Source organism: Salvelinus fontinalis, chromosome 37 (genome assembly GCF_029448725.1).
Source record: "Salvelinus fontinalis isolate EN_2023a chromosome 37, ASM2944872v1, whole genome shotgun sequence".
Classification (NCBI taxonomy): Eukaryota; Metazoa; Chordata; class Actinopteri; order Salmoniformes; family Salmonidae; genus Salvelinus; species Salvelinus fontinalis.
This window is the reverse complement of record NC_074701.1, coordinates 15482971-15508385: the sequence shown is the minus strand read 5'-3', so window position 1 is coordinate 15508385 and position 25415 is coordinate 15482971. Positions and strand designations below refer to the sequence as shown.

Sequence of the window (25415 nt, the reverse complement as noted above, 5' to 3'; positions counted from 1 at the left end):
TAAATTCAGCCTGCTCCTTTGTATCTCTTCAGAATGCCCGTGACTTAAGAACCTGTGGATGAGGACATCGCTGGAATACCTCAGAATTTGGGTATGGTGGTTTTCATAGAAATATGTTCTATTTATAATAATGATATACCTAGGGTTGTTTCTGTACAGTATATTGCTATGTTTAGGTGTGTGGGTTTAACACGGGGAAATGTTGCTGGTATAATAAGTCACCAGACGGGGTGGCAGGTAGTCTAGTGGTTAGAGTGCCGGACTAGTAACCGAAAGGTTGCAAGATCGAATCCCCGAGCTGACGAGATAAAAAAATCTGTCGTTCTGCCCCTGAACAAGGTAGTTAACCCACTGTTCCTAGGCCATCATTGTAAATAAGAATTTGTTCTTAACTGACTTGCCTAGTTAAATAAAGGTATATGTGTGTATATATATATATATTTATATATACCTGGTAATAGCGGCCTACCACAAATTCCTTGTTTTGCTAAGTTTTGCTAAGTTTTGCTAAGTTTTGCTAAGTTTGCCATATTGTACATTGCACTCCACTATTATTTTTTTCTATGGTCATTAGCCAACATGATCCAAATTTTAGATTGGGAAAATTTTATTGCCACATTGAACCAAATCGCGTGCTGTAGTTTAAAAACTTGGTGGATAGTGCTAAAACAATGGTTTCCTCAAGATTCTGCCTTTATGCACATTCGCCATTGGGGAACCACAGAGCTCCACTAAGATCCCCTGTGAAGTATGTACAGAAGGCTCTAGAAGATACTGTGTTCTTCATGCTACTGATTGCAGAAAGCGTAGGATATGTTTGCTCCTGTGTGACTTTTGAGGTGGAAGAGCTGTACGGTTTCCCATAATGATGATGCCATTTTTGTTTTTTTACAGTAGGTTTAGGAACTGGGATCGTGTGGTGTGATAATTGTATCAAATGTAGTGCTATTGGATTGTGCCATTTCATTAAGAGATATTTCAGGCCTTCTTGCAGCATATCATTGTTCATGTCAGTGTGAGCTCAGAATAGCTTGTTAGATTTCATGTCATGTACACAAAAGTAAAGCTAAATCACTGACTAGGCTTTGCTATTCTAAAGTATGTTATTGTCAATTTTGCTCTATGTTCTAAGTACTGCTGTACCCACTAGCAATCTATACTGAGCAAAAATATAAACGCAACATGTAAAGTGTTGGTCTCATGTTTCATGAGCTGAAATCGAAGATCCCAGAAATATTCCATATGCACAAAAAGCTTATTTCAATAAAATGTTGTGCACAAATTTGTTTACATCCCTGTTAGTGAGTATTTTTCCTTTGCCAAGATAATCCATCCACCTGACAGGCGTGGCATATCAAGAAGCTGATTAAACAGCATCATTACACAGGTGCACCTTGTGTTGGGGACAATAAAAGGCCACTCTAAAATGTGTATTTTTGTCACACAACACAATGCCACAGATGTCTCAAGTTGAGGGAGTGTGCAATTGGCATTCTGACTGCAGGAATGCCCAACAGAGCTGTTGCCAGATAATTTAATGTTAATTTCTTTACCATAAGCCGCCTCCAACGTTGTTTTAGAGAATTTGGCAGTACATCCAACCGGCCTCACAACCGCAGGCCACCTGTAATCACGCTAGCCCAGGACCTCCATATCTGGCTTCTTTGCCTGCTGGATTGTCTGAGACCAGCTACCTGGACAGCTGATGAAACTGTGGGTTTGCACAACTGAAGAATTTCTGCACTAACTGTAAGAAACCATCTCAGGGAAGCTTATCTGCGTGCTCGTCGTCCTCACCAGGGTCTTAATCTGACTGCAGTTTGGCGTCTTTTCTGGGGGAAAACTAATTCTGGCTTTGTGGGGGGAAACGAATTGGCTGTGCCAATGTGAAATACATAAATTAGGGCCTAATACTGATTTCCTTCTATGAACAAGTCAGTTAAATCTTTGGGATTGTTGCATGTTACATTTAATATTTTTGTTCCTTTTAGTATTGAGATGTCTTCCTCCTTTGCCTCAGATTGCCTAATCAGAATCCCTTCATTTGATGTGCTGTAATTTCATACACTCACGGTTCCTCTGCCTGACTATCTCTGTACTGTAATTGCGTCTGATCATTCATTCCAAGGCTGATTTAACTCACACCCTCATTTACCAAGACCCCCCCCCGTTGCTCATTCAAATACACTGTCTTTAGGTAAATGGCATTCCAACACTTTCATGTCCCAAGCAAGGGCTTTCATTACAGATTCACTATAAGTAATTCCATCTTTCTAATCAGCTGAAGTCAGGGTTTTTTCTGAATCAAAAAGGGGCTTAGGTGGTGGGCGTGGCAGGGTCAGCTGCATTTTAGAGAAATTTCCTACAATTCCCCAAAATTCTCACATTTTTGCAGTTAAGCTAATTTCCTGCAATTCTACACTTTTTGCCATGCAGCTGAGAGACAATGTGTCAGTTTAAAGCTAATTTCCTGCAATTCTGTTTTTTGCTAATGCTGTTTTTTTTTGCTCACACATAATAACAAAAAATATACTTAAATTCATTGATTTTTGGAATTTTAAATTCTCCCTGACTAACTTTTATTTAGGTGATTGTTAGTTCTCAGATTTATATTACATTTTAGAAGTTTAGCAGATGCTCTTATCCAGAGCGACTTAAGTGCTTTGGTCAAGGGCACATCACTAGATTTTTCACCTAGACAACTCGGGGATTCTACCAGCAACCTTTCGGTTACTGGTCCAATGCTCTTAGCCGCTAGGCTACCTGCCGCTCATATCTAGGTCCATTGTCTTTCCTACATACTTTATCTGTTTTTAGTCGTTTACACCGAAAGCTTTATTTATTTTACACTGTTAGGACTTGGGCAACCCGAAAAAAAACACTTACTGTAGGTGGTTCACCCAAGCATTTCAATGGCAGAAAAATCGTTGACTGAAGTTTGACTTTTTATAAGATAGCGTAAACTGGGCCGTAGTCAGTTATAATAATGCTGTTTTTCAGGCAAAGCTTTAAGACACTTCTGACATATGAAGAAAAGGACACGGCAGGGATAACCATTAGGGAAGTTCATTAAATGGGACTTGTTGCCTGCGCGTTTAAAAATGCCACAAACTAATGCTTCTAACTGCCGGAACATTTGAAAAGACCCCCCCTGTGTGTGAGTGCGGCTGAGAACTGAGAGTAGAAACCAATTCTTTCATGACTGATAGAACACAACTTGCCACCCCCTCGTGCTGCCACTTAAATCCCAGGCAAACATCAAGTCCAGAAAAATCACTATGCTATTTTCCACTGCGCTGTTATTGAGAAAAGCTGCCACACAGCTGTAAAGTGTATTTCCGTAAAGAGCGTAATTTCACAAATCCACACGCAGACAGAGACGTGGGGACAGAGATTCCTATTGGTAAAACATAGGCAGGGCATTTAATACAGGCGGTACATCCATGTGGCGTTTCATTGATCTGGTTATTTTAGTGACCAGGGACAAATTGGCTGACATTTTCTATATCTGCCAGCTTTTATTTGACCCCAGCAGCTTATGCAACAGCTCAGAAAAACTGAAATATTAGTCAGGCCAATAGGTGCACATTCTTATGCAGTTGATTTAAGCAGGTTCGGCGGCAAAGACCTGTTTTGAGTAGAGGCAAACTTCCTTTCCAGTGCAGGGGTTACCATGCCTTGCGTGACATGGGGACTTGTAGTGTAGGCCATCACTCTAGGCTTCATCACTCTCAAATGTGAAGAAGAAACACACAAAACATTTATGATTTCCAGACTTAGAACATTCTTTTCTCTTCCCTTGTTATAACTGAATGAATGTTTAACGGAGGTCTGAGTCACTGACTTCACCATGCATGAGAAATTCAGTGTGGCAAGGAAATAGAGTTCTGGAGGATGAGTCAAACCGTTACGTAGTACAACGATTTAACATCTCGTTGAGTCCAAATTCCTCCCTTTCCACCGTACTGTTAAAGTCCTTCGCAATCTGGATAGAGGATAGATGAACCACAGAAATAGAATGACTAGAACAGGCTTGAAACTTCTAACGGGGATGCACGTTCTAGTCATTCTTTCTATGAGAAACACTGAAATGTAAATGGTAAAAGCATCAGTTAGGTGGGTGTTGCAGTTTCCAAGGACAAAGGTCATATTTTAATGTCTAGTTGAACTTGATACATGCTATAGAATTTGGAGAATGTTTTCTACAGTATATGCCAAATTTTGTTTTACAAAGTTGGTTATAGGAAAAGACAAAAGGGTGAATGAGGCGGGACTCCTAGTGGCTGGGGACTTTAATATAGGAAAACTTCAATTTGTTTGAACTAATTTCTACCAGCATGTCACATTTTAATTGTATTTATTTCACCTTTATTTAACCAGGTAGGCTAGTTGAGAACAAGTTCTCATTTGCAACTGCGACCTGGCCAAGATAAAGCAAAGCAGTTCGACACATACAACATGTGTAACCAGAGGGGGGGGAAAACTCTAGACCACCTTTAATCCACACACAGAGACTCAAATAAAGCTCTCCCTCACCCTCCGTGCATCGGCAGGATAGAACAGCTACGTACGGTAAGACGAGGAGTGGGGTATGTGTCTATTTGTCAATAACAGCTGGTGCGCAATGTCTAATATTAAGGAAGTCTCGAGGTATTGCTCGCCCATGGTAGAGTACCTCATGATAAGCTGTAGACCACACTATCTACCAAGCAAGTTTTCATCTATATTTTTCGTAGTCATCTATTTACCACCACAAACCGATCCTGGCACTACGACCGCACTCAACAATCTGTATAAGGCCATAAGCAAACAAGAAAATGTCATCCAGAAGCGGCGCTTATAGTGGCCGGGGACTTTAATGCAGGCGAATTTAAATCTGGTTTACCTCATTTCTACCAGCATGTAGAAATGAGGGTGGTACGCCAGCAGCATACCACCCTGCATACCACTACTGGCTTGCTTCTGAAGCTAAGCAGGGTTGGTCCTGGTCAGTCCCTGGATGGGAGACCAGATGCTGCTGGAAGTGGTGTTGGAGGGCCAGTAGGAGGCACTCTTTCCTCTGGTCTAAAAAATATCCCAATGCCCCAGGGCAGTGATTGGGGACACTGCCCTGTGTAGGGTGCCGTCTTTCGGATGGGACGTTAAACGGGTGTCCTGACTCTCTGAGGTCATTAAAGATCCCATGGCACTTATCGTAAGAGTAGGGGTGTTAACCCCGGTGTCCTGGCTAAATTCCCAATCTGGCCCTCAAACCATCATGGTCACCTAATAATCCCCAGTTTACAATTGGCTCATTCATCCCCCTCCTCTCCCCTGTAACTATTCCCCAGGTCGTTGCTGCAAATGAGAATGTGTTCTCAGTCAACTTACCTGGTAAAATAACGGTAAAATAAAAAAATAAAAAATGTCACGTGCAACCAGAGGGGGAAAAAACTCTACCACCTTTACTCCACACACAGAGATGCGTACAAAGCTCTCCATCTGGAAAATCTGACCATAATTCTATTCACCTGATTCCGGCTTACAAGCAAAAACTAAAGCAGGAAGTACCAGTAACTCACTTAATACGGAAGTGGTCAGATGATGCAGATTCTACGCCATAGGAATGTTTTGCTAGCACAGACTGGAATATGTTCCGGGATTCATCCAATGGCATTGAGGAGTGTACCACCTCAGTCAACATCCACACCGAGCTAAAGGCTAGAGCTGCTGCTTTCAAGGAGCTGGACACTAATCTGGGTGCTTATAAAAACAACTGCTATGCCGTCAGACGAACCATCAAACAGGCAAAGCGTCAATACAGGACTAAGATTGAATCCTATTACACTTGCTCTGATGCTCGTCGGATGTGGCAGGGCTTGCAAACTATTACGGACTACAAAGGGAAACCCAGCCGGGAGCTGGCCAGTGACGCGAGCCTACCAGATGGGCAAAATTGTTATTTTATTTTTTATTGAACCTTTATTTAACTAGGCAAGTCAGTTAAGAACAAATTCTTATTTTCAATGACGACCTAGGAACAGTGGGTAAACTGCCTTGTTCAGGGGCAGAACGACAGACTTTTCCCTTGTCAGCGCGGGGATTCGATCTTGCTAACCTTTCGGATACTAGTCCAACGCTCTAACCACTAGGCTACCTGCTACCAATAAAATGCATTTTATTGTTGTTTCGAGGCCAGCAATACTGAAGCATCCATGAGAGCACCACCTGTTCCAGACGAGCAAGACCTTTTAAACAGGTCAAGATTCACAAGGCCGCAGAGCCAGACGGGTTACCAGAACGTGTACTCTCAGAGCATGTGCTGACTAACTTGTAAGTGTCTTCACTGACATTTTCAACCTGTCCCTGACCCAAGTCTGTAATACCTACATGTTTCAAGCAGACCACCATAGTCCCTGTGCCCAAGAACAGCAAGGTAACTTGCCTAAATGACCATTGACCCACAGCACTCGCGTCTGTAGTCATGAAGTGCTTTGAAAGGCTGGTCATGGCTCACATCAACACCATCATCCCAGAAACCCTAGAGCCACTCCAATTCGCATAACGCCCAAACAGATCCACAGATGACGCAATCTCTATTGCACTCCACACTGCCTTTTCCCACCTGAACAAAAGGAATACCTACTTGAGAATGCTCTTCATTGACTACAGCTCCGCGTTCAACACCGTAGTTCCCTCAGCTCATCAACAAGCTAAGAACCCTGGGACTAAACACCTCCCTCTGCAACTGGATCCTGGACTGACCGTCCCCAGGTTTTAAGGGTAGACAACACATCTGCCACGCTGATCCTCAACACGGGGCCCCTCGGGGGTACGTGCTTATTCCCCTCCTGTATTCCCTGTTCACCCATGACAGCGTGGCCAAGCACAACTCCAACACCATTAAGTTTGCAGACGACACAACAGTGGTAGGCCTGATCACCGACATCGATGAGACAGCCTATAGGGAGGAAGTCAGAGACCTGGCCGTGTGGTGCCAAGACAGCAACCTCTCCCTCAACGTGATCAAGACAAAGGAGATGATTGTGGACTACAGAAAAAGACGGGCCGTACATGCCCCCATTCTTTTCGAGGCTGTAGTGGAGCAGGTCGAGAGTTTCAAGTTCCTTGGTGTCCACATCACCAGCAAACTATCATGGTCCAAACACACCAAGACAATCATGAAGAGGGCATGACAACGCCTATTCCCCCTCAGGGGACTGAAAAGATTTGGCATGGGTCCTCAGATCCTCAAAATGTTCTACAGCAAGGTGCTACGGAGGGTGTGTACAGCCGAGTATATCACTGGGGCCAAGCTTCCTGTCATCAAGGACCTCTATAGCATGACCTCTATACCTCTGTCAGAGGAAGGCCCTAACAATTGTCAGACTCCAGACACCCTAGTCATAGACTGTTCTCTGCCACCGCACCGCAAGCGGTGCCAGAGCGCCAAGTCTGGGTCCAAAAGGCTCCTTAACAGCTTCTACCCCCAAGCCATAAGACTGCTGAACGCCTAATCAAATGGCCACCCTGACTATTTGGATTACGCTGATGCAACTCGCTGTTTATTATCTATGCATAGTCACTTTACCCCTACCTACATGTACATATTACCTCGACTAACCTGTAACCCCCCCCCCCCTCTATTTTGTCCCAAAAAATATACTACATTGTTGGTTAAGGGCTTGTAAGTAAGCTTTTCGGCGCATGTGACACATATAGTTTGATTTGATTGGCACTCTGCTCTGATGTCGCATACACTAGTTCTGACCATATGGCCCCACCCCACTGCACACGCTGCTGTCATGTCACAGGGAAGGTCATTGATCTTTTGTTGGAATTCCGCTGTGACGCACTAGCCTTTCCCTCCCTTTATTTTCCCCATTGAACCCATCCCCGGGTGGTTCATGCACTGTAAAAATAGCAACATGATGAACACCCCTGTGCTGCTGGGGTATTTGTGGGACATGAGAGAGAACAGGGGTGGAGGGGGCATCTGTGACACAGGACGCGGTGGACTGATCGATGGCTTATGTTCATTGGTCCCCCCAGGGCGTAATCCAGTCGTGCAATTATGCATTGTTTTGAATGAAGGGAATCTTTGAACCAAGCCAGAGGTGGTTAGACCTTACTTTATTCCATAATAATGTTTTCCTAATCATTCAGATTTCTCAGAATGCTCTCCCCAGGGATACACAGCAAAGTGCTGATGGGACTCCCTAAAAACACACCTCTTCAAACCCTTTTCCAAACCTTAACATAATTCATCTAACCTGCTATGTTAATTTTCCTAACCTTCTGTGTAAATTCTCCTAACCTGCCATGAAGCAGTCACTTCTGGTCTTAGCTGTATCGAAGTGGCATGTTCTTAGGGTATCTCGAGTGCTGATTTTTAATCTGGTTTATTGTATCTGAACCTCTTAAGAGGATTTCTATGGCTTAAGTTGTCGGCATACTTTCAGTTCGGCTGGCGGGTATGTCCTCGAAATACTCCCTTAAAAGACCTTCGCTAGAAAAACCGTGGCAATAGTACTGTTTGTCCATTTTTTTGAGATGCCGTAGCCAGTATACACTTCCTCAAGAACTCAAATCTGTCATTACTTTTCACATTTTTTGCCAAGGAGATCTGTCGCGCTATATTACATCCAGCTAAGATGTTTGCTGCACTTAATTGAAGAATCCCTAATGTTGACTGATGAAGGGGCGTAGACTTTGGCTACCGACTTCAGCTTGCCTCTAAAAAAATGTGTGCACGGACAACTGGGGGAAAAAACCTTGCCAAAGACCAAAATGTCATGATATATGCACAAACTCTTCAGAACTGTTTCGGCTGGAAAGCATACGGATGCATTTACAGTGCAATGAGTGCATCAGACTGGGGCATAAGTAACATGTATAATGGATATAGAGAGAACTACGGTATCCTTCTCTGTGCAGGAAGGAAGGACGGCTCTCTGGTGTTTCTCCACTCCCTGTGGCAATTGGATCCACAGGGCTACAAAGTGACTCAGCAAAAGCCAAGTCATCAATCAGAATAGATATAGTGACAGGCTCTTCTCCTGTTCAGCTTCTTAGTCATTTACGGCCACTAGTGTGTGTGGGTGTGCCTGTGTTCCTAAAAGTGCCTTCCGGAGCATCAGTGTGTGTGTGTGGTCCATGGTTTCGATTTTGGTGGGGGGTGTGGCTTCTTTTCCTAAAGAATGTGCCTAGTTTTTACATTCTAAACTTAGCCCACAATGCTTCCAGTCAGTGGACTGTAGTTTAAGAGTTTCTCTATTGGAAACACACTTCTGCTTGTAATCAATTGTAGGCTTGAGGGCATGCTCAGATTTTCCTCTCTCTTATTCTATTCCACATACACGTATGCACACACATACTCTGCAGGCAGAATTCTGAGAGCAGATATTTAAAATAAAACAAACTCCATCACGGCACATGAATTGTGTTTGATGTTTATTTGAAGTGGCATCCCATACCCCTCCCTCCACTCTCCACTACAGACAGTTTGCACCAGGCAGCCGTTTCTTTTACTGCCCACTGCTACTGCTCATCAAAGCCTATTGATTCAAACCACTTTTTTGTTGCAGCCGCTTTAGGAGAGTGGAGAGAGAGCCAGGGAGAGAGTATGCATGGTCGGAAGGGAGGGAGAGAAAGGGAGGGGAACTGGACACAGACCTTTACAGCTGGCTTTTTGCACAGGGCAGGGCTCAGGGCTGGTGGCGCTTCTACCACATCTAATGCTTGTCTCCTGGCAGGAATAACCGACAGTACAGACGCTGAGCACCAAGGATGACGAGCGCTACCCCGGCCAGGAAGCCGTACCGCAAGGCTCCGCCTCAGCACCGCGAGTCGCGCAACAGCTTGCCCTCGTTCCTAGAGGACCTTAGTGGGAGCACGCCGCCTGCGCCTGCCAACACCGCTGGCCCCAACCCTCCTGACCCCTGCCAGGTAATTCGCATTCCAAACCATACTCCAGGTTTTCAGCGAACACGGTTCACAGACCCCTACCTGAAATGCCCAGTTAGTCCTGGGGGCCGCAATATATTTTCCTCCTCCTGGTCTCTGCTCTCGGACAGTGAGCTGGACGTCTCCAGCCTGTCCAGCCTGGATCTTACCGTCCTGCCCCCACCCCAAATCTTCAGCCATAGAGGCATCACAGTGGGCGTCGCAGCCAGGGACTTGCAGGGGATGAGACGTTTCTTGAGCCGCAGTGAGGGCCTACTCGCTCTCTCTGGAGACGAAGACCTCCGCTCAGATGACTCCCAGCGAGGTGGCTACTCTACCTCTCCAGCCCAGTCTAGTCGCAGCCTGGAGCGCTCGCTGGTCTTCAAGGACAATGCAGACATCCTGGTTCCCAGAGGAGGTCAGCACCACCAGCAGACTTCCTTCCAGGGACTAGCCCTCCCTCCTAAGGGGATCCTAAAGCAGCCCAACCAGCTGGGCGTCCACTTCTCAGACCTCAGGAAGTCCAAGTCTGCCGAGATGCTTGGCCAGAGCCGAGGCCGTGGCCGGAAGCCCCAGAGGAGGTCTCTGGCCAAGACCACCTCAACCAGACAGATAATCCCATCCTCCACCTCGCAAAGCTCAGCAACCTCAGAAGGAATGATCCAATTCCTAGAAAATAAGCTGAAGTTCTCCAACTTCCTGGATGATGTTACCACCAGGGTCATCAGCCCTGCCAGAATGCAAATACTGGGTGGAAAACAGCAAGAGGACACAAGACCGGTTAAGGGATACCAGCCTCAGCACCAGGCACAAAATTCTCCCTTGACTCCCGAAGCGAAGAAGCGAGGAACCGAGAGGAAGTCTGCAATGAGCCGGCCGTGGGACGAGTGGTCCTCGGCGCTGGACAGGGACAGGCCTTCCAGGAAGGAAAAAGGTCGACCAACGACCTGGCACCCCCCCCCGAAGGACATCCCTAACCAGAATGCAGAGAAGCGTAGGGCAGACCCCCTCAGGGCAGGCCCCCTTAGGGAGGGAGCGAGGCCCAAAGCTGAGAGGCCCATCTACAGCCGTGTGGGGGGTGGCGGGGACTCCAGCTCTCGACGCTGCAGTGAGACTGATTGCGAGGACAAGAGTCGGCAGAGAGACCACCAGCAAAAACGGCACAAGTCCTCTCAGCTGGACATCAGAACACAGCACAAGGACGCTATGGACAAACCCACAACTAAATACGTGCCCCAGCCTCCTCACTCTGAAACAGTATCACAACACCTCTCTTTTTCTATTTTATCACAGGTCAAGGTATGTGAGGAGAAGTTCTTTCTCCCCCCCCCCCCCCCCCCCCTCCATTGTTGTATGCCTTCCAGAAAAATAATTGGAAGCCTTCTCAACAAATGTGTTTTGTGTCGAGCGGATTCAAAATGCGAGTTGCTTAGCTACAACTCTCGTCATATTATAAATTGAAATTACATTCGCCAATAACTGAAGGTAAGTCATTTCCCTAGATGGCTCGAGAGTAGAAACGTACTGTACAAACAATCAAGTGGTATTCACTAGCCAGCTTTCTAGTCCATTCCAAACTGAAAAGGTCAGTGTTGTGCAGCTGTCATGTTAGTTCATCCTTTTTTAAACTTATAGATCTTTTTAGTTCAATGCACTGCATTCTGTTATAGTGCTACACTGAGTGTACAAAACATTAAGAACACCTTCCAAATATTGCGTTCTCAGGCTTAAAAAAAAACTTTTAATTCCTCCCCTTCATCTACACTGATTAGAAGTGGAATATACAAGTGACATCAATAAGGGATCATAGCTTTCACCTGGATTCACCTGGTCAGTGGAAAGATCATGACAGTGTTTTGTACACTCGGTGTATAGCCGTTGTTGAGACTTGGCCATTATGTTCTAAAGATATTCTTGATTTAATACTGTGCAATTATTCTACAGAGAAGAGAATACAATATTCATAAATGTGGTGCTGATAACTAGCCACTTAAGTGCAGTAGATGCGCAGGCTGCTCTTCTGTGTAAACTGAAGGCTTTCTTTCGTTTGCAGAATGACAGGGGCTGTCAAATTGATTTCATAGCTCCGTGAGGCATGTACGTATTGGCCTGTGCAACTAAGAGACATCATGTAAAATTCTGCCCTGGCTTCTTATCTCTGTAACCCTTTGGCTTCAACAGACACTGAAAACTACCAAGGAATCTGAATTCTGTGCGGTGCGAAATTGGTTAATATAAATGTGGAATCGTTTTTGTACAATTTCTGCTTAGTTCAGTCCTTGAAAGCTGGTGAGTGTTTTTGAAATGATGTGTATTGTTACAGAGTGCATCTCCAATGTTTCCCAGGTCTGTTCACTGTCTGTCGAGCTCAATGTCTCAAGGTTGTAGATGGAGAGCCTTTTTAAAAGAAATGACTAATTACAGCCAGTAGTGATTGCCGGTCCAGCAAAATGTCTGTTTTTTTGCAAACATATCTGCAATGGCCAAACTAATAGGATGTTTATGTTGTTGCAGGACTCCTTATCAGATGCAGACAGGATCAAGTAAGTAATTATTTTATAATCTCCTTATGCTTTGACAAATATGTGCTGTGTTTTCTGTGAGGAATGCTTCAGCCACAGGATTGAAAATACTAAATTTGAGTTACAGTTTAAACAAACAGAAAACAGTGAATCTCAGCATGACTTCTTTGGGTTTCTGTGTCTATTTGCCTGCCTCACTTTGAGCCCAGTTTTGACACCTTAGTGTGTACTGTATAGATCAGTCTACTGTGTGGGAAGCTGTAGCCCCGGGTGGCGCGACCTGATTGGCACTGGGTAGATGGACTGCTTATAGGAGATGGCCAGGTTGGCACCACGCCACAGCCAGCCCTGCCCAGGAGCCCCAGCTGCTCCCGTCTAGACACTTCCTGGGGAGAGGGAGGCCGCATGCAGACGCCCAGCTTCTGCGTCAGTAACACTGTGTGGAGGGAGGGTTCATAGAGACATGGCTGATTCCAGATGGTGCTATGATGACAAGGCCCTGTGGTGGGAAGGGTGCTGCGCAGGTGGGCGAGAGTGGAAGAGGAGCAGGTTGCTGTTAGCACCAACATCCGTCACCCACACGCCCCTGCCTCCTACTTCTCCCACCCCAGCCTGGGCTCAAAGTGAATCTATGTAATCAGTGGCGTCTCCCTGCTGGAACCCCCCCCCCCCCCCCAGCTGTGAAAACTCCACACAGCTAATGATGAGAGAAAGCAGCTCTGAGTATGTGGGGGAGTCCATTACCACCAGCCATACAGGATTGACCACTAGTACAGAGACGGAACACTAGTTGTAATTACAGCTCAAACTTTCACCTCCATCAGTCCTGCTGTCCTCCTCTGCTCCACTTCCTCTTCCAAAAGAATCGCTATAGTCAGCTAATTACCTCCAAATCTATCAAATGCATGTTTGATGTGTCATTTTAGCCTCTCGCAGTAAAGTCTTGCCCAGCGCTGTCACTGGTACACTAAAGTGAAGTGGCCTTTGGTGTCAGTGAACGAGATGTAAAGGGTAATATAGTCAGGCTACTATCCACATGTATGGCCATCATCAGGCAGCAATGCTTAATGAATTGCCACTGACGTAGCTGCTGTTGGATCCCCCCTCCCCCTTCTCTTCCCTGTGGTGGTAAATGCTGATAAGCTGCTTTGTGGCACAGAAGCGATGTCACTGATTGGCCTAGATGCCCCTGCGCTGGTGTGGGATGTTGAATGATTCTGTGTCTGACTAACTGAATACAACTGGACCTGAGCTGAGTGCCACTGTTAATCATTACCACCCAGTCACTCACTCTTGCCCTAGAGTTACTCAAGGCACCAAGTCTCCACAGAGGCCAGAGCTGAGTCTTTCTCCCCAGCTGTAGTGGAGTTTTGTCATGCTGTTCTATAGAATGTTGGCTGTTTGTCTACTGCGTATGCTGCAGAGGACTGTTTCTCAGATGAATGGGATTCCCAATACATCGATTGACAGACAGACCTTCCTTCTCTCCCCCTCCCGTTGTTTCCACCATACTCTTCTGAATGGGAAAAGGTCTGAAAAGTCAAACTAAAGTCACAATAGTTTTTTGTCAGAAATGGTTTCCCATTCTCCACTATATCTTGCTGTGCCTCACTGAGTTTTAAACGGCCTCAGCCAAACATGCTCAACCATGCTCGTTGTGTTTTAGCAGTTTTTTGTTTTTGTTTACCTCTCTTCCTATGCCGTACCTCTCTTCCTATGCCGTGTCTGTCGGTATGTATAGCTGACTAGACATAACACACAAATGCATCCCTCCAGCCTTTATCTCCAGGCTTGTGACTACCATGGGATGGCCCCTACGAAAGACAGACGTTACACGATGTCATGGCCACAGTGATAAGATGACTGACCATGTTGTTGCCATTAAGCCGTCAGGGAAATAGACATCAGAGGCCTAGGGAAGGCGGTCATTTTTAGTAGCAGTTTGCTCTTCACCTCACTATGATGCGCACACCTGCTTCTCTCACCTCTCGAAGATCACAAGGACAAAGTCTAATGGGATGAAAAGCTAGATTCAGCCACGGGCCTATTTATTATTATTATTTTTTAAATGGATGGTCAAGGGGACTGGAACATAATTACAAATCATTTGTAGACTGCAAATTGAGCTCGAAGCCCAAACTGATATAATATTTGACCAAAACAATCATTTCAAACCTTGCTTTTACATATGGATACACTGAGTGTACAAAACATTAAGAACACCTGCTCTTTCGATGACAGACTGACCAGGTGAAAGCTTTGATCCCTTATTGATGTCACCTGTTAAATCCACTTCAATCAGTGTAGATGAAAGGGAGGAGACCGGTTAAAGATGGATTTTTAAGCATTGAGACATGGATTGTCAATGTGTGCCATTCAGATGGTGAATGGGCAAGACAAAATATTTAAGTGCCTTTGATCAAGGTATGGTAGTAGGTGCCAGGTGCACCAGTTTGTGTCAAAAACTGCAACACTGCTGGGTTTTTCCCACTCAACAGTTTTCCATGTGTATCAAGAATGGTCCACCACCCAAAGGACATCCAGCCAACTTGACACAGCTGAGGGAAGCATCATGGGCCAGCATCCCTGTGGAACGCTTTCGATACCGAGGTCAAAAGGGCAACTCAATATTAGAAAGATGTTCTTAATGTTTTGTACACTTGGTGTATATCTCTCTCATGTGTGGGAATACTTTTGGTATTTGTTTTTAGTCTTTTATGTCCAACAATTTAAAACAAGAAAGGAAAAAATGTAGTTAGAAAAGTTGGGACGGGCTGCTAGTTTGGAAACCCTGGTGTAATGCATGTAAAACCCCTGAACCTCCTAAGGATGTGTTTTACAAGTGAATTGAAAGACCGTTTCCCAATCCCAGTCTTTCAAAATACTTTCTGAAAGCTTGGGAATATCTATTTTCTCTTATCACAGTTATTTTTCCATTGCGCCTTAATTTACCACTCCTCCTCCTCCTGTTTGGCTCCCGGGGAGCATCTCGATGTGCAAGGCTGTTAGAGGTGTTTGTAACAGCCTAAAAAGTACCCTAACCGCAGTGCACTCAGGTTCTGGGTAGTCTGTAATTGCAAGACGCCTTTATGCTGTGACTAGTTCCTTTTGCCTTTTGCTGTTGCACCGTAATGCTCAATCATCCAGGTTAGATCCAATGGTAGCCTCACCTTGCTTTTATACACACTGTGCATTGGTTAGCAGCAGCAGCTCTGTGAAAGTGTGTATTCTACCGTATAATTAATGTACAATTTTCCTCACTGCTTACGTGTATTTACAGCATAGCAGAGTGGATAATGCTCCTTTTGCTGTTTTTCTTCTTTTTTAACGTAAGGCGTAAGCTTGGCTTCTTATACACACCCACTCTCCGTGATCTGAATAGGAGCCGAGCTCATGTTCCTCATGTCACAATCCACATCAACATATGTGTTGTTTGTGTATGCGCACACATACTTAGCTCAAGTAAACGGGTACAGGGTAGTACCCACAGACTGTGCCAAAAACCAATCTGCCTTTTTACTCAAACCCGTGCCCTGAAAGAGCCAAAACAGAACCGTGCAGAAACAGTGAAATCCTGTGTGTAATTATAGAATAAAACATTGGCTGCCGCCCCACCAACCGTAACATACCATTAATTATTTATGTTCTCTTTTCTTGAGCCGCTCTGGTTTTGGTTGGCAAGTGTGTCTGCATGTGTAGGATACACGTGGGCATTTTCCTTCCTTCCCCTCTGGAGCTGTCGACTTAGTGAAGAGGACTAACCTGTTGCTCTGGAAGTTTGTACGGGAGCTTGTCGATTTTAAAGATTTTGTGTCTGCCAGCTGTTAGATGGGGAAAATGTCCCATTTGACTATTGCAGACACAGCACGGGGAACACATAGCGGTGCGAGGGCTAATTTCATTCCACCCTGTCACACCCAATCACACCCTGTGACAGGGTAACGCACCTGGACGCTCTTGTTGTGGTCCCCTGTCTACCCAATCAATTGCCTGGCTCTCACAACCTAATCTGAGCCCACTGGGAGTCTTACTTAAACATACGTCGGTGGACTGTAGTTAGGAGATTTTTTTGCTGCTAACTGCTGTCATGCAGCAGAGCGGTCCCCTAGGTATTGGGGTCTGTCTGAGCCAGTAGGACAGAGACCCTGAAAACAGTGGTTTTAATCGCAGTGTGCAGCCAGCAGTGAGTGAGTGGGTGGCTGGATGTGGCATAGTACGACACACGGTGTGGTGACAGGATTGTGGACAGTGGGTTGTGGCAGATGGCAGATGTGTCCTGTCCCATGGCAGCTGCTCCGTCCCCCCAGCATCCTAACAGCTGCTCCCATTAAACTCCACAGACACACCAGGACAAAGGCAGGCAGCCACCCGACACACACACACACACACACACACACACACACACACACACACACACACACACACACACACACACACACACACACACGAGTGCTGTGGACAACCATGCGTTCGCTTTCTCCCATACACACAGAGAAAAGACACACTTTCTGTCATAAATATGCACTCACTCATATGCATGGACCTTTCTTTCACATATGCCAATTTTCCCTCATGTTAATCGTAGTTGTTAATTATGATTTTTTTTCTCTATTCCCATTGACATTATTTTCAATAAACTGTCCCTGAATTTTGGGTGAGTTCTGTGGCTGAAGCAAGTTCCCATGGCTCTCTGTTTGTCTTGTCAGTCTAGTCACTATGTGTGAATACAGTACTGTCTGTGAGTCATTCCACTGCACCTGGGCTGACTGCCCCCCCCCCCCCTCCACCTTCACCTCTCTACCACTCCCTCTCCCCTCCAGGATCCTGCAGCAGCAGAATGAAGACCTTCGCCGGCGGCTCTCCCACACCACCCACAAGATGGAGGCCATGGAGACGGAGTTTGAGACCAGCCGCCACTACATGCAGGGGGAGATGGGTCGCACGCGCGACGACCTGGAGAAGATGAGAGACAAGTTCCGCAGGTGACGAGTTTAACCTCCCTCATTTCCTGAGCCCATTAGCAATGATATGGGAAGCACTCTTGCCACCTCGTGACACGGATAATATTTCATTCCGTTACACCGCACAACTCACTTCCTCTCCCAACCTCACTTTTTTTCGGAAACCGAAAGATGAAATGAATACCTTCCCCTGCAATCCATTTTTAATGAATCTGATCAAAGCTGTTGAATTAATGAGAGCTTAGGCATCTGATTATGCAGCTAGTTGTTACTTTAATTTCTTCAACCTCTGGGCATGTTGGATCGTCTATTTGAGAGCGAGGTGGTGGGGGGGGGGGGGGGGGTTAAGTTTCTGCCACATGGAAAAAATGTAGATGCCAGGAAGTCTATGCTGTTTTATCTATGATGTATCTATCTATATTTCAGAACGTTGTTCAATGGGAGGATGTTACCATAGAGGAAGTGTGGTCGGGCGCTGAAGAGTCCTGTCAGCCCTAGTTAGTGACAACGTCAGGCCTTCCTTTACAATACATGACCACCAGTCCTTTTTGGAGTTGGAACTCAGAGCCTGAATGTTGAGCCAGAACGACGTTTTAGTTTATGTTCTTCGTTCTATACCACATTACGGGCACACAACCATGGTTCTTCTATCATTTGTCTTTCCTTCAATCTTTCCGGTGTTAAAGAACCTCTTGATTTAAAAGCGTCTCCTGCTTTCCCTGGCAATACACCTGCAACCCGCCTCTCAGTTTTTGGTGAAGAAATCAATCTCTACACATCTGCTTGTCAATCAAGTTACTTCTGAAGTAAAAGGCAGGCCCAGTCCCATCTGTGTACAACTTTGTTGAATAAAGATTTAAAATGTTCACAGTTTAGCGATAACTAAAAAGCTTATTAACGGAAGTTGGTCTTGAAAAGCCTGGAAAATGCGCTCGCTTTGATTCCTAAAAAAAACGAACAATTTAAAAGTAGATTTGAGTATATTTTTTTGCTCCTAATTTGTGAGTTTAAGTGCAGGTTAAAAAAGAGGCAAAAATGGTCGGTATGCATAATCCACCTTTTTAATGAGACAAACTCTCTCACTTTAATGAGATTGTAAAGCTTATGTTATTATGAAGTGTCATGGTAATGATCAATGCGTTTCCCACCACCACACTGAGGAAACTAAAACTCCTCCAGAGGGAGGACGCAGGGCTGAAGCTGCTAAATGGGACTTGGCGGCAACACATTTTCCCATATCTGCTGTCGGGTGATAATGGTTGCCATTTTGTTTCTTAAGCATTTTAATCGTTAAATATGTTGCTTGCTTTTGAATTATTTTCTAATACATTTCCAATAGCTTTATATGTAAATGTGCCATTTCATTTTTATCTCGCTGTCCACATGTATGTGGAGAAATAGATTTGCTCATTTACTGTTACGAATGCTTTGGCTCTGGGTTGCGGTAATGTGTATATGCACATTTAAGTCAAGATTCCAGGGAAAACCACGTGGCTGCTCATTTCAAATCCCGTGTGTGTTGTGTGTGTCACATTCAAAAGCAATCATCCCAGTTTATCTCCAATCAAGAGGCATCTTCCTGTTTTTCGCTCTGAGCAACCAGTCACTTTCAATTATCCCTGCAGTGTTTCCATCAATAAATCACAGAATGAGGCTACATGCCTATGTGGGATGCGATGGTCCATCTGCATTTCCGTACTAGATGATCACACATTCAAATGCAGCCTCAGCAAAGATGAGGGTTCAATTGGATTACCATCAGTTAACTAGTGTGCTCCACTCGTATGTCCTATCTGATTATCACCGGGCAGCACCGTTACACAGATGTTTTCAGAGATCTATCTCTGAAAAGGCTCTGGGAATGAAAAGCCAATTGTTGTAATTACGACTACAATTCTTTTATTTAGCTCTTTATTTAGTTTACCAGACCCATTAGCAGCATTCACATGTGACTCTCTGAGGGCTTCATTTGATTAGTTTACGGCTGCCAGACTATTCAATCGGACTTCTTAGTGGAGTCATCAGGTGACTGTAATTGCGCTCCCCAATTTGAAGTCCATCAGCACATTAGTCAGATCAATGTCTAGCCTCTGAAACCCTGAAAGGCAGCGGGTGTGTGAGCAAAAAGTATGGACTCAATACTGTAAGTCTGGATAAGAGCGTCTGCTGAATGACTTGAATGTCAAATGTAAATGGGTACCGCTGTGGTCTCTGTGGGAATCGGTGAGCTTTGCTCAAATGTTTTTTCAATCTTGATTGGGGGAAAAAGACAGTGAACGTCATTGGCGGTGATTTGCAGCGAAGCCTTTTTGATTAGAGAGGAATGCGACCGATGTGTCCAGAGGGTAATGAGAGATGCTGGTGTTATTGGGAAGGACAGCCCTTTGGGAAATATGTCTTAAAAAGCCAGAGGTTTTGTACTATGAATCGCATCGATACACACAAGTATCACCCTGGACACTACAATAGCTATTTAGTGTCATTGCATCAGGGTTGTAATATAAGTAAGGTTACACCAGTGCGCGTGTCCATGTGCAATATTGTTCGATCAATGAATCAATCACGAGGCCAGTTGGCCCGGGGACAGCAGTTATTGTGACACGTGGTCAAATGAGCACCCAGCATGGCTCATGGCAGAAAGAGGAAATGAAACTAGTAGGCTAGAGCCTGGCCCTGGTGCAGACCTGACTACCACGGAGAGGATCACAGGCTGATGGACTCTGGCCTTGTAATCCGCTCTCAGTGGAAAGGGTGACGGGCAGAGTGCTTTGTGAGCATCATTTGTGTGCTTCTTAGACTTCGATTGGATTTCAGGTGTTGGATTTTCAGACGACAGTCCTGCGTTCATACCCTCTGGGGTTTCTGTGAGATGGGGATTGAACCCATACAAAGGCAATATTTGTAATATAACAATCACCAAATGATGAGACCTTTTTTTTTTAAATGCAGATTTTTTTCTCAAAACATCTGTTTCTTGTTGTTTTTTTTAAGTCTCAAGGGGAGTTGACTTGAGCATAGTTTATCATGATTCACGCTTACTGAAATCTTAAGGTGTGGCGTACTTTAGTGCCTTGAACTTCTGGACTACCACACCTCTTTACTGTTGCTCACCATTACACATTGTGAGCGTGACTGATGATGAAGGTGGTGCACAATCAGTTCTAAACAACAGGAACGTCAATACCTATTCAGTACATGACTGCAGGGCCCATCTCAAACATGTCCTGCAAAGCTATGTGGAAAATCAGTATGTTGCCATTTTAACCCTTTTAAATTTTCTCCATAATTGCATTCCATGAAATACACAACCTCATTTTTTTTGAGGAATTTATCTAGCCAATTTAGGAGGCAGTGGATAGTGGGAAAGTAATTGCTATTGGTCCTATTGAAATGGTTTTAATACAGTCCCCTCTCTCCCTTTTCCTCCCATCTCTCGTAATTTGTTCCGAATATCTAACCTGTTGAAAACCGGAGCGAGTAAAACTCTGATGGCTTCATTAAGTCTGAGAGGATTCATACCGCGCTGCTGTTGAGTAGCAATGGAAATAAAGTGAACTAAATGTGCATGGATGTGACTGCCAAGAGAACTGCATGCATACTTGTACTGCCGTTTTCTGGTGTCTCATTGTGGAGATAATTCTGGTCTATATGGCAATCTGAATTATTCATTTGACAACCAGACAAGACGTACAAGAGAAGACAACCGTGTAATTTGAACTATGATGGGAGGCGATTGCACTGAAAAAGAAAAGGGTTGAGTTGTTTTACTGCAGTGCTACGTTCTGTACCAGTGGACTCTGTGTCTCAGTCTCTGCAGCATAGCATCTGTGGGTTTCCAATACGTGTTCTATCTGGATGGGGCTCAGCTCTGTAGACACGGTACTATTAACCGAGACACATTCTGTCCTCCACAGACTGCAGAACAGCTACACCGCCTCCCAGAGGGCCAACCAGGACCTGGAGGAGAAGCTTCATTCCCTGGTAACCTTTCACCTCTCCCACCTGCCCTCTTTGCTTATCTATAGGTGTTCATTGGCCATAAATATTTCATGTTCTTCTGGTGACTACCTTTTTTAAAGGAAACATTTACACACAACTTAACCTGCACTCCATTTCCCAAAATACTGCTTTTCCTTTTGACCTTTCCCTGGTCAAAAGTATTGTAGATTTGCAAACACTACAATGTCCAAAGGTTTCTATGTCGAAGGAGTTTCCCAGCATGCCAGGTCAGTGGAGTTATTCTTTTTTGGGAAAGAACCTTTCCTATACAGCGGTGTGTTTAAAAATAAAAATAAAAAATACATCATTTAAGAGCACTCATTATGCCATTATCCAACACCTGTCAGCTAATTATGCCTCACGGTCTCTTTTGGAAGGTTCTGTGGTGCAGAGTGCTGCAAGAGATTAGCACAGAATGATCTGGCCTTTCATTTGAAGTCAATTATTTCGATCACCCATGTCTCTTCTAGCCCCTCTGGGAGATGGGAAGGTCCACAGCTCTGCTATTCCCCCAGGCAAACGTGTGTCTGTGTGCGCGAGCTCACACACGCTCCCCAACCACACTAGGTGACAACCAGGTGTTTTATGTGCAAAGAGACTCTTTTCCCACAATGTCAAATCCCAGACTGTCCCTTTTAAGACATAGGTTACTATGTATGACGCTGTTTATTTATTGGATGATTATAATACGACTCATCAACCATACAAGCTAACAACCATCAATCAGATATTGTGTGTCAGGACATCAAGTATGCATCTATGTTCTCGATATGTATGCTGCTGTTTACACATGCGTGATGGTTGTTTGATTAGCCCGTCTCTGTGTGTGTATGTTGGTGGTATGTGTATGCGTGTGCATACTGTGTCTATTCTTTCTAATCCAATCACGTTTAGTCAAAGCAAACATTCCCACTGGCCAAATATTAATTTCCCATAAATATGTAGATTGACTAATGTCGAAATAGTTCGCTGTGATCCTTTGCTGGTGGCTGTGGTACGATCCCCTGCCCTCTGTGATAGCTGTGTGACAAAATCAAAGTTCAAGCTGCTCTGTTTTACACTGACAGGGAAATAAAGGATGTTGCTTGGTGTAGTGTGTAACTGCCAACTCTCCGCATGGCAAGTGATCTGAGCACAACTACAAGCCACCCCCCTTGACTGCCCATCACCCACAGGCTAGCCCTCCCCAGACTGGATTCACACCACAGATGTACTGTGGAATTATCTACAAACATTCTACTGTCTAATTCTGACTTCAGTCCAGCCCTGTTAATTGTCTTTGTAGAGGAGGTAGCTTTAGGAAAACAGACGATCGAGGACTGATGGCCCGGTTGGAGCTTTGTGTTTGGGACAGGTGATTTGGTAGTGTGTGTGTGTGTGAGGCTGGCCCCGATGTGAGGTAATCTCTTTGCAATTGCCAGAGGATTACTCTGCCCAAAACATGCTCTGACCCCACATTCACCTTGTCAACGGTGGCCTTTAAAAATGCACAGTAGGGATAGGCAGTTAAACCGATGTCTGTGTTTGAGTACTCATCATTTTTGAGTTCTTGCATGTTACCGTGGAACTTGGCTGAACTCAAAACGTTTGCAGTATGCTATCTATTGTTCCAATTACTGGTTGTTCTGATGCACAACGGAAAACAAAACTTTATGCGTTTTCACAGCATTTGACAGTTAGACATTTTTGTCGGTCACTGATTATTAATTTGACCTGCAAAATCGTTGCATTTGTACATTTTTGGATTAAATTATTAAACGAATTGCAAACCTTGAATCAAATGATCGCGTACTCGCCGCCATCCCTAGCACACAGCTCTCAAATCCTTCCTCATCCTTGTGGATTCCATTATTTTTGTGTTAAGCCTAAATTGATGCAATTTTCCCGGTTCTGTTGATTATGTGACTTGGGAATAGGCCTATGGACCACTGTCTAACAGTCGAAGGCTTAAATGACAGGCCTGTTTCAACCTATTCTGACGTGCTGCGTTAGAGGAGTTCGCAATCAGAAACCATATTAGCCGATGACGCACGGGAGATCTCGCCAAGTGTCCAAAAGAAGAGACCAAAATGTTCTGTGTTGTCTTTGTTCTCACCATCCATCTCTTTTTTTTTTCTCCCTCTCTCTGTCTGTTTCTCTCATTCGTTCCCCCTCTCTCATGCTGCTGCTTCGTGACGGGCTGTCTCATCATCATCATCAGGCTGCTATCAGTCAAACCTGGGTCTACGCAGTTGCGTTATCATTTCTATTTCTCTCCCGTCTCCCTCCCTCCATCCTCCCCCTGAGCATTTATTGCAGTTGTCATGTTCATTACTGCTCTGCTTGTCGCCTCTGAACTAGGAAAGTCTCTCCATCCTCTTGTCTTGTCCTGGCAAACTGCTCTAGATGTCCCGCAGTCGATCATCCTGTCTGTGTAGCTCTGCTATGGTCCCTATGCATGGGGGTTGCGTTGGGCATGAGGGGCTGGGCGATATGTGTATCTCTGGGTGTGCCCAGGGATTGAAACTTCTAGTTTTCAAGTCCCCCACCTCTCTGTGCGCTTAGTGTACAAAACATTAGGAACTGTTTCCATGACGTAGACTGACCAGGTGAAAACTATGATCCCTTATTGATGTCACTTGTTACATCCACTTCAGTCAGTGTAGATGAAGGGGAGGAGAAGGGTTAAAGAAGGATTTTTAAGCCTTGAGACAATTGAGACAGGGATTGCGTATGTGTGCCATGCAGAGGGCAAGACGAAAGACTTGTGCCTTGTTAACGGGGTAATGTAGTAGGTGCCAGGCACACCGGTGTGTCAAAAACTGAAACGCTGATGGTTTTTTCACGCTCAACAGTTTCCCGTGTGTATCAAGAATGGTCCACTATCCAAAGGACATCCAGCCTACTTGACACAGCTGTGGGAAGCATTGGAGTCAACGTGGGCCAGCGTCCCTGTTGATTAGCTTTCGACAACTTGTAGAGTCCATGCCCCGACGAATTGAGGCTGTTCTAAGGGCAAAAAGTGGTGCAACTCAATATTAGGACGGTGTAGACTGTATATCCCCTTTACCATAGGCGTGTTACGCTCTGCAGCACAAGTGCTATAGAAGAGATCACTATGGTGTTTTATGGATGTGGCATTGCCCAGTCAAACTGTCTCTCTGCATCACAATGGCTGGCTGGCTTATTTCTGTGTGCATTTTGTATTTCTCCTCCTAAGCCTCTTCAGTTTAGCATATATAAAGCGAATTGGTTAATTATTGACATGGCAGCCAGTGGAGCAGGAGATACAGTCTGCGTCTCATTCTGTCTATACGTCTCTCAGTAACTCCCTTTCTCACTGATTCTCTATGGACAGATGGATGACTGTTCCTCTTTTCTACCAGGTGTGATTTAGTGGTGGTGACCACACCCTCTCCCTCTGAGGATTGGATCTTGCTATTTTCATAGTCCAATCATGTTGCGCGATCGATTACGACCTCTAAAAGAACTGGACAGAGCTGCTCAGTGCTCACTTCCGTGCAGGCTTCAGTTAACATCTAGCTCGTAAATGGACAACGTCAGATAGAAGATGCAGGGAGGACCACTCCCCGGATTAAGACATTGTGCTTGGTGTGTTCACCAATAATGATGTTGATATTGTGTTAACAGATGGTCAGAATAGCAGCCGTGGTCCAGGCCTCTCTCAGCTGTTCACAGGGTGTCAGTGCAGATCCAAACCCCACACTGGGCTCACTGGAGGCTCCAATGGGGGGGCGGGTAGCCTAGTGGTTTGAGCGTTGGGCCAGGAACTAAAAGTTTGCTTCATCGAATCTCCGTGCTGACGAGGTAAATGTCTGTCATCCTGCCCCTGAACAAGGCAGTCTGTTCCCCGGTAGGCCGTCGTTGTAAATAAGACTTTGTTCTTAACTGACTTGCCTAGTTAAATAAAGGTTCAATTAAAAAATAACAAATAATGAGCCTGTGGTGAATATTAATGCAACGATCTGGGCCTGTGCTTGCTCGCTAGCTAACATACACACACACACAC

General features: G+C 45.0%; 1 protein-coding gene across 5 annotated transcripts in view; it reads left to right on the top strand.

Annotated features, from left to right (window-relative positions):
• Positions 1-25415, top strand: part of tjap1 (tight junction associated protein 1 (peripheral)) — an 81389-nt gene that overhangs the window by 42120 nt on the left and 13854 nt on the right. Inside the window, exons 3-8 of one of the 5 annotated variants that reach the window (XM_055902080.1) lie at positions 33-91; positions 9735-9927; positions 12439-12467; positions 17267-17428; positions 21322-21388; positions 23607-23636. In XM_055902080.1, coding sequence (XP_055758055.1) covers positions 9769-9927; positions 12439-12467; positions 17267-17428; positions 21322-21388; positions 23607-23636 — 447 coding nt within the window. In that variant the 5' untranslated portion in view covers positions 33-91; positions 9735-9768. The remainder of the gene's footprint in view (positions 1-32; positions 92-9734; positions 9928-12438; positions 12468-17266; positions 17429-21321; positions 21389-23606; positions 23637-25415) is intronic. The other 4 variants (XM_055902081.1, XM_055902083.1, XM_055902082.1 and 1 more) reach the window with 4 other exon arrangements.